This window comes from Ahaetulla prasina, chromosome 1 (assembly GCF_028640845.1).
Source record: "Ahaetulla prasina isolate Xishuangbanna chromosome 1, ASM2864084v1, whole genome shotgun sequence".
Taxonomy (NCBI): Eukaryota; Metazoa; Chordata; class Lepidosauria; order Squamata; family Colubridae; genus Ahaetulla; species Ahaetulla prasina.
Genome location: NC_080539.1, coordinates 45582757 through 45595412, shown reverse-complemented (window position 1 = coordinate 45595412; position 12656 = coordinate 45582757). Strand labels below are relative to the sequence as shown.

General features: G+C 37.3%; 1 protein-coding gene across 3 annotated transcripts in view; it reads left to right on the top strand.

The window, feature by feature from the left end:
* Positions 1 to 60: 60 nt before the first annotated feature.
* ACSS1 (acyl-CoA synthetase short chain family member 1) overlaps positions 61 to 12656 on the top strand; it is a 51263-nt gene continuing 38667 nt past the window's right edge. Inside the window, exons 1-2 of one of the 3 annotated variants that reach the window (XM_058165015.1) lie at positions 61 to 551; positions 12177 to 12273. In XM_058165015.1, coding sequence (XP_058020998.1) covers positions 224 to 551; positions 12177 to 12273 — 425 coding nt within the window. In that variant the 5' untranslated portion in view covers positions 61 to 223. Of the gene's footprint in view, positions 877 to 12176; positions 12274 to 12656 lie in introns of those variants that run through there. The other 2 variants (XM_058165018.1, XM_058165019.1) reach the window with 2 other exon arrangements.

Below are 12656 nucleotides of genomic sequence, written 5' to 3'. Positions count from 1 at the left end.
CAGGGGAGGAGAGAAGGGGAGGAAAAGGCGTAATGCGGAGCAGGGGCGGCGCGGAAGGGCCCCCCCTTGGCACAGCAGCCTGGCGCCTCCCTGAGGCTCGGGCCGTTCCGCCTGAGACTCTTCACTGGTCAGGCGGCTGCGGCGGCATTCGGCGGGCTAACCGGCGTTTTGCCCGCCCTCGGCTCCTTCCCTCTCCGGTCTTTGGTGGTGGACCCAAGCGCCCATGGCAATCGCCGCCTTGAGCTACCTGCGGAACGCCGTAGGAAGGCAGCAACTCTGGAGGCACAGCTGCCTAAGGACTCCCTGGGCACCCCTCTCTTTTGCCCACCGTGGCAGAAGCGATCGCGGGGGGCGAGGTGAACCGCGAGCTCCCTCCCTGAAGGGAAACTACTGGCAGCTGTGCGAGCGGGCAGCCCGGGAGCCCGGCCCTTTCTGGGGGGCTCTGGCACGGGAGACGCTGCAATGGGACACCCCGCACCACACCGATTGCGAGTGGGATTTCGCGCAGGGCCGGATCCGCTGGTTCTTAGGCGGCCGGTTAAATGTGGCGGGTAAGAGGCGCCTTTCCTTGACAGGGGAAGGGACGGCGACGGCACCGAAACTGCCTCGGGTCCCTCGGTCCTTTCCTTCTCCGGGCGGGTCGACGATTTATATTTAGCCTCCAGGTTTCGAAAGAGAAAGGCACGGTGGAAGCTCTGCTCTCCGGCATTTGGAAGTCACACCTAAATTGTCTGCAGGCAAGTCACGCCCGAGTTATCTGGAATCCCGCACCCTCTAACCGGAATACTGGCATAGCGATACTGCGGTGGAAAATGGGGGCAACGCAGTGACAGCACCTAGGTTTCATCCGACTCTCCTTCCCAAAACCGATCGCGGGTACGAACGCATTCTAAGAAGGCCTGACTCGGAGTCGCAAAGTTTTGCGGCCGAGGCTGTACTTTATGTGCAATAGTTTTCGCTCAAAACACTCCACCCTTGCACAGAGGGAGGGAGAGGAAGACTGCGGCTTGAAAAACCGATCTCCGTTACAATAGGTTGCATTCGGCTAATTTAAATACTAGCTTCCCGTTGCTTGATGGGTGCTAGAGCCAATAGGATTTGCCTGATAAGATTCAAGACAAAACTTTAAAATGTTTTGGTTACTGTAGATACTTATGGTCGCAAGTACAGTAGGAGATTCCTAGACGAGGGATGGGATATAGAGGAGTGATGGGATATAAATCAGTCGGTAAAAGGTTAAGAATTAAGTAATGCCAACATTCAAACCCTGGAAGAAAATGAAATTCTAGCATAGAGAGCATTTTCTCTGTTGCTAACATGCTCTAAAGAATGTGATCATCTGTTCTGTCCGATAATCCACGGTTCTAGAATGAAGGTAATAGCATTTGTTGTGTCACTTATCAGTTTAATTATAGGGACTTACAGCTAAAATTATAGATTCCCAAAAACAACTTCTATTAAGGAAACTAAAGTGCCATTATTGAAATAGAAAGTGAAACATAAAAGTACATGGAAAGTAAAATACTTAGTATTAAGACCTGAAAAAGCAGCTTGTCTAGTTTGATAAAGGATTTTACTTAAAAGTAAAGTCTTTAGTACCTAACATACTATTTTAACATGCTACTAAGATTTTAAAGTGAAAATTTGAAACATCAAAATATTTAAGAAATTTCATCGGTTTTAATTTATTAAGACTGTTTTTCCACTTCTTTTTTTTTCATGGGTTCAATGTGCCTGGCTAGCATTTTAACTTCAGTTTAAATTGTTGTTTCTCTTTTGCTGGAGAAGGTTTATGGCACTACTTAAAATAAGTATTTTTTATTTTTATTTTTTATTTATTAAATTTATATGCTGCCTATTTCACTATGAAGGCGACTTACAAAGGTAGCTTACAAAGGTAAAAAATATTAAAACATTAAATATTAAAATGAACGAATATTAAATAAGTAAAAAACTCCAGAATCCTGCTGAGTGGAGGTGGGATTTTTTTCTTAATCCATTAACCACCTCCAACATGGAACACCCGCATTGGGCCCCCAAACCAATCAATAGAGCCAAGTTTTGAGGTTCTTATGGAAGGCTAAGAAGGTGAGAAAGAAAAAAAAATGAAGATTGGTTTTGTTTGTACAGTATGTACTTTACAAAGGAGGGGGGCACCAAGATTTGTCAGTGCTTAGGGCCCCATTGAGCCTTAATCCACCACTGGCTGTGAGTCTAGGAGGACCCCCAGATTGCAGACCGAGTCTGTCTGGGGTAGTGTCACCCCATCTAGAAATAAAAGAACCTTGGTTCTGGAGGGTCTAAATATCCCCCAAATTCTATATTTTTTGCCAGCTATTCTAACAGATATTTATTTAGATGGTGAAATGTGATGATAGTTGTAATGGTACCCTGTAATAAAAAAAGAGAAAGAAATTAAAAAAGTTCCCCTTGCCTGTATTTAAGTATAATGTATGGAGGAGGCTCTGCCTACTCGTCCGGATGCTTCTGCGCATGCATAGCAAACACAAGCAAACCAGTAGCAAACTAAGTTGAAACCCACTGCTGATGTATACATAAAGTAATCTACAATTGAATGTTTGTTAAATATATCTACGTGTACCTGTAGAAAGTCATTTTGTATATCTCTGGTTTGAACTTGTGTACTGTACAGTATTGAGAAAATAGGAAGTGAAAGAAAGCAGGCCCTTGTGAGGAGCAGAATGAGCTTACATGATGAATTGCTATTTTGGCAGAAGGGAATTGTGACATCACAATGATTATTGCTTAACTTAGTAGAACAAATAATAAATGAATTTTAGTACAGTATTTATGGATGTATTTTTTATTTAATGTAGGTGTATGATATCTCTTGTGGCGAAGTCTCCCCAACATACTTTATAAATTAAAATAGAGTGATATGGAGCAAAATATTATTGACTAAAACAATTAATATTTATTAATAATTAAATGCGATAGCAAAATGTCTGATTGATAATATAAGCTGGCAACTTTTAATTTAAAAGTGCACTGAAATATTCAGTTTTTGAGGCTTGTTTAAAAAGTATGGAGGAATACACCATGTTCATGCACATCCACCCACCCACCCACACATATTTGTTGAAGGGTGTTCTACAAGGATACGGTAAAAAAAACATAATTTTGGTCTGCTATTCTAACAGATTGTATTGGTGAACCCTAAACATATTCATATAATGCATGCAGTTTTTCAGATAACATGATCTCAACAAGGATTTTGATTTGACTCTGGAAGCCTTTGCCACGAATGTCGCTGTTATAAAATTGCCCAGCCCTGTAAGCAATAAAGTAATTTCTGAAGCTTTTGAAATGATTTTCAGGATACCTGCAGTATAGTTTAGTCTGGATATATCTGCCACATTAATTATTGTAGTGGGATCTAATTTTTTTTTCCAGAGAATCTCAAGTAAGTAAAGCTATCTGAACTAAGTTTTCATAAATGTCTTCAAGATTGTAATATATGTAAATATTGTATATTTAAGTTGTAGGTTGCTCCTAACATAGGAAATACAGTTGTACTGTTAACTCATGGTGCTTCCAGAATAGTCATACAGAATCTAACAGTAATCAACATGGTTTTTTTATGGGTCATGGCAGCAAGGTGTGGTCATACAGATTTTGTATCATGGCAATACTGTTTCACAGTGAGTTTTTGGCCATTTGCTATTTTAGACCAGTCCCAGGGACCAGATCTGGCCCGTGGGGTGCTTAGATGCGGCCCGTGGGACCACCCTGGAAACAGCAAAGGATCAGCCCGCGGTGGCTCTGCCAGCAAAAACTGAGCTCGTGAGGGCCAGGGGCAGCCTTCCCGAGCTCCGTTTTCACTGGCAGAGGGTTGCAGGAGGCCATTGCAGCTGAAAATTGAGCTTGGGACCCGGTTTTTGCTGGCAGAGCACTTGGGCCACCACAGGCACCCTGACATGAGTGATGTTGAGCTGACCACACCCACCCCAAGCCCCCAAGGTCAAACACAATCCTGATGCAGCCCCCAATGAAATCAAGTTTGACACCCCTGTTTTAGACCATGCAAAATGTTTCCCTTATACAAAGCTATAATATTACTTTCCTTTTTTCCAGTACTATGTTGGACTCATACCAATGACTCAACTACACTCTGGTAATAGTTAAATAATAGTAATAATAGTACTACCAACAAAAATAATAATAATGGACAAAATCAGCATTAGTCAATTGCAAGTCAGCTTTATTTGGAACAGCTTACATCCTGCAACAATACTCTTAACACCATCAAACAACAACAGCTGCCTATCCCAGGTCTTTGGGAAGAAAGTGGGTGGATTAAAAATGCCAAATCCAGCCTAAACATCTGTCTGACTGTGTGACCAACCATAATAATAATAAATTATTTTATGCCTTTTTCTAGGCTTGATACAAATTAAAAGAAAATCAAAATAGTTACAAAACTGTTGCCAAAAATTAATGCAGTGAATTATTTTTGGTTAAATAACAATTAATTGTTAATATAACAACTAACCAGTAAAACCCAATCATTATAATTACAATGAATGAAATTCAACCATACATATTTAAAGGAACACCCAAGATACTGCAGAAGGTATACACACCCGTAATGAATAAGAAAATAAATACTATGTTAAATACTTTGATATTATGAAGCTTTGCATATTTTAATTAAATTAAAGCAAGACTGAAGTAGGCTAAATAAATGAAAATTTGATAGCATGCAATCACAATATACCATAATATATTAAAAATTTAGTCATCAATAAAAATGAGTCTTGAAATAGCATTTTTTTAAAGTAAATGGAAACAAAGAATTGAATGCAGAATATTATATTCTGTAATAATTATGTATATTATCAATTGGTTGAATCAGCCTATTTAGACTTGATAAAAACAAAGCTTAGGAACACAGTCCTTTTAAAATACTCCACCAGAATTGCTTTGAAGGAGTGCTCTACAAATGTGCTTAATAAAGAACATCCTTAGACATTCCATTGTTAGTTAAATGGTGGCTTTATGTTGTTCAGCAAATATATAAACATATAGAAGATTGACAACAAACAATGCTTATTTCAGATCACCTTGTTTAGAGTACAGTGACAAAGAATTGCCCAGATGATAAAAGGAATGTATTCTATTGTTAACATAGTTTGTAAGGCAATATGTGAAGACTAATGATAACCAACTCAAATTCAAAACAAACACAAAATGTGAAAAAAGAACACTTGTTGAATCTGTCTTCAGTATTCACATACAGTTTTATTCAAAGGTAAAGAGGTGGCAGATTAGATAAACTCAATGGTTGTGATAACAGAATTGGTTTCTATGGTGTTCAACTTGAAGTAGCCTATTTATGCCTCTGTTTTCAGAGCATTTTTTTCCACGGTTTCTATAACCCAAAGGCATGTGATAGCATTGATGATTAACACTAATACAAACAGTAATAATATATTAAACTGCTTATTAGCAGATACTTTGTGTGTGTATTTTGATGCTATATATACTTCTTAAATTTGGGGAGTAAGATCCTCACTTAGCTTTCTGTCTTAGTACCAGTTTATTTGTAGATATAATTAATCAATTAGTCAAGGTTTCATCAGCAATAGTAAAGATAAAATTCATAGTGGAATATTATTGTATCAGTAATAAGATTATTTAATTATTTAATCACATTTATATAGCCAGCCATCTCACATAGTGACTTTGAGTGGCATACATAGTAACATAACATATGAAAACCATTAAAGCAACCAATTTAAATTTAAATTAAAAAAGTAGGAAAATAGACAGAGGGTGCATTCCATTAATTGTCACATAACAATCTCCAACTTATATGACATCTGCAAGCTAGTTGATAAAATAACGTTTTGAAGGCCTTTATGAAGAGCAACAGGACAGGGGCCAACTTCAACTTTGGGGGTGGGGAGTGAGGTTCCGCAGGGTAGGGGGCCACAACAGAAAAGGCTTTCTTCCTACAGTATTTCCTGCATGATGACATTCCTTAGCAACATTCCCAGCAGACGGGGCCCACAAGAAGCTTTTCCTGCCAGACAGATGTAAGGGAACAGGTGCCCTTAGGTCTAGGTTAAAGTTTTACAACCACAACTAAAATAGCTAGCTAACCCTGACAAATAAAATATCTGACATCAAAGGTATTCAACAAAAATGTAGGTTGCAATTATTTAGTCTATGTATAAACTAGCTGAATACCCGGTTCTGGAGTTTTTGTGATGATGCACGAGTGGTATTTCGCTTTTATATATATAGATTTAATAATAAATGTTTAGAGACAGTAGTTTTTTAAAAAATATTTTTACTCTCCTGCAAAAAAGAAGAAAGCAGAATTAATGTTTCAATTACTTATGACATGGCTGGATTCAGATTTTGTAATTGTAATTGGCATAAGCTAAAAAAGTTGAGAAAAACCATATTTTATATTTCCAGAAATACTATGTAATTATCTTCATCTGCTGCGTTTTACAAGTTAATATTCACCAAGACAGGTGCCCTTAATTGCTACACATGGATAGCTTATTCATAATTAAGACACTGCATTAAAACCATTTCAGTTTGATCATTGACTAGTGTTTAGTCTTTTGTTCCAAGAATACGTTATCTGTTCTCCAAAAGCTATATAACCATACAGTGGAATTTTATTAATGGTAGTTATTACTATTTTTCCAGAAGTGGTCTTATCTTTTAGATTCTTGCTAATTGCAAAATTCTTGTAAATAAATTCATTAAGGCAGAAAAATCATTAATGAGGGGATTGATTGAAGAGCAATAGTATGCCATTATTTGGTTCTCTGTAGATATTGAAAACATTAATTGTAATGAAAAATGTGCATTGTACTATGGAATATTGGCACAGAATTGTATGTTTCTTTAATGATTCACTGCATTATTGCAGAATTTGACAGCCACCCATCTTTATTGTTAAAAATTAGATATGATCCCTGACTTGTGCCCTTCAGATTTATTGAATCACAATTCACATTTATGGATTATGATAATTGTAGTTTATCTGAGGGATAGCGGGACAAAATTGGAATAGATGTTTTGCAGAGGAAAAATTTGAAATTGTAAGAACCATGTCAGCCAACTCAGCATAAACATTTATGGATTTTATTGCATTTAAAGATTCTCTTGGTGTAAGGTTAAACTTTGAAATCCACAATTTATCACATCAAATTTCACAAGTCTTACAACATACAAGTCACAGCACTTTAAAATTGAATCAGGATAATAATTTAGCTGGCAATAAATATTCATATTAAGACAGATATTATAAACATGCCAATCCTTCTTTATTAATATAGTATTAAGAATAGAATAAAGTAGTGTTTATGGAGTACAGCTGTATAGATTTTGGAAATGATCCCAGAAGACCTTACAATACTTCTCTGCTACTATACAATAAAATAACTATCTCCATTTTCAAGCTAAGCTTCTGTTCTTGTACAAAAACATACAGAAAAGATTATGAAAGTAGCAGTCAAGAATAACCATCAAAAATAATAATTTGGAAGCTAGTTTAACCTTCTAACCAGGGGTCCCCAACCCCCAGACCATGGACTGATAGCAGTCCCTGAAGTGGTGGGATTCAGCCAGTTCGCACCACTTTGGGAGAACCAGTTGTTAACTTTCTGAGCAGTTCGGTAAACTGGTTGTTGGAAGAAATCATTAGGGCAGAGTACCAGTTGTTAAATTATTTGAATCCCACCACTGAATCCCTGGCCATTAGGAACTGGGTTGCACAAGCAAGCAAAGCGCATGATAGATAGTTCATGAAACTATGCTGCCCTGGGCCGTGAAAATTATTGGTTTTTTACCACAGAACCGGTTCCTGATGTCCAAAAGGTTGGGGGCTGCTATTTTAACCTGAATGGGAGAACAGATGTGTTTACAATTGGAAGATAGTGACCTGATTTAAAATAAATCATAATATGGTTCCCTTTTGGCACAGTATATTGAAGGACAGTAGCCATTTTAATTTGCAGATTATGATCTAGGGCAATATGTAAATCCTACGCATGTATACTAACATGTAGATGCTGTGTGTGTGTGTGTGTGTGTGGTATGTGGTAGCTAATTATAGCATAGTATGATCCAGAGGGCAGGACAAGAAACAATGGATGGAAATTAATCAAATGAATGGAAAAAAACAACCTGGAATTAAGGAGAAACTCCTTAATGGTGAGGATAATTAACCAGTAGAATATATTTCGGGCTCTTCATCACTGGAGGTTTTTAAGAAGAGACTGGACTGGGTGTTGGACTAGAAAACCCCCCAAGATCCCTTCCAGCTCTGATTGATTGTGTGAACCCAGCCTGTGTAGGATCAAGTACCTACTGAGGGATGTTGATCTATGATAGTTAACTGCAATTTTATCTTACCACCTTCCTGTTAATTGCTTTATGTTGGGTAGGAATTGAAGTGTAGCTTGTTCTACCAAATCTTTAATATGTAAGTCAGAACTGACTGTTTATCCTGATTAAAGTAATTGTCTTCCCTGTCATTGATTCATCAGCAGGCCTTCACTCAAAAGGAGTGTTGAAAAGTATCTCAGGTTCTTTGATTTTGAAGCAGTAAACATGCCCTCCTGTATAACAGTTCACTTGGTTCCAGTACCCACTACAGGATAAAGTTGCTTTTCTCCACCTTTCTATCTCTTTTTCAAAACACTTAGCTTTCATTAGCAGTTAAGTTTAGGGCTCTGATAAAGATGCATAATATGACCACACAACCTATTTTAAAAAGGGGGGGGGGGCTGACATCCTCTTTTGTCTTAGTTTATGGCTTTTATCTCATTGTTTCCTGAAGAGATGATTTTTCCTATCATTCTGCCAAAATTCTTACCCAATGGCAAATCCTTAATAAATATTTTGCCAAAAAAATGTTCCTGTTATGCTTTCAGCTCTAGAACTCTTGCTACAGGCTATTACAATTGACAGAAAGTTCCTCCTGAAAAATGCTGATTCAGATTTGAGTCCTTCTAGGTCCAAAGAGCTGTCAAAGTTGCAGTAAATCTATGTTTCTTTACTTTGAAAAAGTTTTAGAATCAGTCTAAAATTCACCTTATTTTAACATTTGATCTTGATTGTAGTGAGTGCTAAAAATTTAGTTTCGCAAAGATATATTGAAGTTGTAAATGCTCCAACACTGGAAATTTTAAAGAAAATGTTGGATAACCATCTGTCTGAGATGGTGTAGGGTTTCCTGCCTAGGCAGGGGGTTGGACTAGAAGGCCTCCGAGGTCCTTTCCAACTCTGTTGTTATTATTGTTATTATATGTAAATAAAAGGTGGTAGGAAGTCTAGTGTGTTTTGATCTAAAACCTTCATTATGAGCTTTCATCTAAAATCTAGTGACACATTCTTTTTTCAGTTGTATCATTGTGATGTCTAAGAAGAATTATCTCTACTCTTCATTAATGAATAGTACATTTGTTTGGCTAATGTAATTAAATGGGTTCAATACATACATACAAATCTTGGAATATCTTCAAATTTTTCAGATTATATTGGTATACCATAAAACAATTTAAGAAATTGTGTACTAGAATAATCAGTGGTAGGCAAGTATAATAGGCTGAAGCAGTGCCCTCCTGATCTATTTTGTCAAGATGTTCGATTCTTTTTTCTTATGAGGATTCTTGACCCGAGCATCTTATATAGTAATAAATTGAACTCAGGTATATGTAAATTATTCCTCTGTTTGCTTCTGTTTTTCTCCCATGTATTCCATTTCTATTTCATAGATAGTGGTAGAGTCATAGCTAATATTTAAATGGAATATCATAATGAAATTGTATAGCTGTGGGGTAGACTGAGGAAGTAGGAAACTATCCTTGAAGAAGGCGGTAACAATCCCTTCAGCATTATTATCAAAAAAGACTACACAGAGAAGCCCAGGTACTTAATAGCTTAACTTAGTCAATGTTCTGTCAAAGTTGTTATTTGTAAAGCAACGTAAGTATAATTACTGTTATAGAACGAAATATTTGATCAGCAAAAACATATAGTAACTGTATCAGGTAAAACTATCCTATTTATTAGCTGAGTATAAATTGCATGGTGTGAATTAAACTGAGATACAATGCAAGACTGTGTATTTTACACTGATTACATTTGAAATGAGTAATGAGAGAGAGTGAATGGAAAAGCTATTTACATAGGTTTATGTGGACGCATGAGGTATAGCAAATGTTGGCAACAAAGCATTCTAGAAAGATTAGGGTAAGATAGTGATAAACACTTTATCTAACATCATTGATCTTGTGATATTTTAAAGTGTGTATGGGGTTACAACCTGCTATCCTGCACTATTTTTTCTAACTACATGAGGACTGTACTTTATTGTTGTGCTAGCTTCAGTTCTATGTTAACATTTAAACTTGGACTCCACCAAACTACTTCTGCCTTGGCTTTCTTTAATATTGGGCTGCTAATTGATTCACCTGTGCTTGACCATCATGATACTGGGACTACTCCACTATTGCTTGGCGTGACCATCAGTGTCACACTTTATAATGTTGGTTCTTGCTCTGCCTGATATTTTGACTTTAGCTCTGTGGTAATAATCCTTCAGTATTGTCTCCTCCCTTGTCTTTGCTTTTCTTGACCATTTGGAGAATCTGGTCCTTTTTGGCTCCACCTGTTCATTGGGTGCTTTGGTTTGACCGTTTCTCTGCACCTGTTAGTAATGTGGCTAACAGTACTGGCTGCTACTATGGCCATATTTCCTGGCTTTCTATTGATGCTACCATCAAAATATGGCAGGTTGTAATTTGCTTTCCCTTTCCCATTGCACTCTGTTGAACTCCATTACTTCTATTTTTAGCTAAGATAGCTTCTGGTATCACTACCTTTAGCCTTAGGCTATGGTTGTACAACCACTGGCATCTCCTTTCAGCCTTTCCAGACAAATGCTAAGTCTCCAGGGTCTTTTAGAGTCATACATTGGTTTCTTGTAATTCTACAGGCAAGAAGGCTAACCATTTCCCCTTCTCTCCCTTCTTTCTTCTGGTCTGAATTTCTCTGATAGAGACACAGCCTGTCACTACCAAACTTTCTATTCTCCAGAGAACTTTTCCCATTGAGGCTAACTAGCCACCTGGGCTGTGACCTGTACTTCTCCAGCTTTGTCTGGATCTTATGTAATTAAATTCCTCTGGAATTGCTTCTCCAACTCAAAAGCCTTTAACTCCTTAATTGAAGTAGTTCTTCAGTAGCCCTGCACAGAGTACAAAAACACATTTATATACTGCCAGATGCAGGTTTATCTCTCACACAGCATCTTTGGCTTCTTTTTTTCTTCTTCTAACCTTAGTCCTTTGGCATTCTTCTTTCCAATTTTTGTTCTTTTGTTTTCTGGCATTCTGAAATCCTGCATCACTTCTTAATTGTGAAAGCAACTAAGCCATCAAGGAAGTCCCCATTTAGAGGGAATGAGTCTCTTTTTCTTTTGGTTTTTGAGGAAAATGCTTTGAAACAGTAGTGCTTTTTTCTTTTACAACCATCCTCTCACAAACACCAGTACTTTAACACAGCAACTGAAGTATAAGTGTTATGCTGCTAGCCCTACTCACCTAGTTAGCTACATTTTGGACCAGTCAGGTTTTCCAAGCTATCTTTAAAAGCAACCTAACATAGATGGGTAGTTGTGTAACTAACTGATGATGAATGTGTAGCCACGTTCAAAAGGGCTTCTTAGTCCAAATGCATTCAGATGCAAAACATCTCCAATTCATGCAATAGAGATTAAAATACACATTCTCCTCTATTTTGTAGTGGGTGATCAAAACACACAATTATACCCTGTGCTTCTTAATAGTTCTAGGTTAGTATTGACTGTTGCCACTAACTGTCTTGAGTTGCTTGTACAGTAATAGCTGCTCTTTGCTATTTTGCCTTCTGAGGATTTTTTTTTTTGTAAATAGCTCAAGGTTATACAACCAGATTGTTGGACCCAGATTGTTGGGGGCAATAAGTTGACTTTGTATATAATATAAAAATGGATGAAGACTATTGCTTGGCATAGTGTAAGCCGCCCTGAGTCTTCGGAGAAGGGTGGGATATAAATGCAAAATAAAAAAAAAAGGTGGTAAATACTTTCAATCAGCAACAAGCTACATGCTTTATTTTTTTCCCCACAATTTGTTTTTTTGCAGTTAATTGTTTGGATCGGCATGTACAACATACACCAGACAAGGTAGCTTTGATTTGGGAAAAAGATGAGCCTGGTACTGAAGAAAAAATAACTTACAGGTATGACATGTTCCTCCTACTTGGTTTCAAAATCATTTGTACAGAATTTCACCAGAATTACCATCTATAAGCAATGGGGTTGTAAAGTGCAATATAATGTGACTTCATCGCATTAGTCCCAGTTCTTGTTGTAATTTTTTAGTGAATAGATTTGGTAGACAGTTTCAGTTTGCTTATCTTGCAGTATTTTACTAACCCTTTTTTAGAGAGTCAAAGTTATGACAGATCATTGTGAGTATTGCAAAATATTTTAACAAGGTAGTGATTCTGATTGCAATTAAATTGTTTTTACTGTTTGGTGTTCAAGGTGAGAATTATATTTATATTGCACAGTTATTTAAGCCTTAACAATAAGCAGTTATTGTATAAGAACATCATTACAC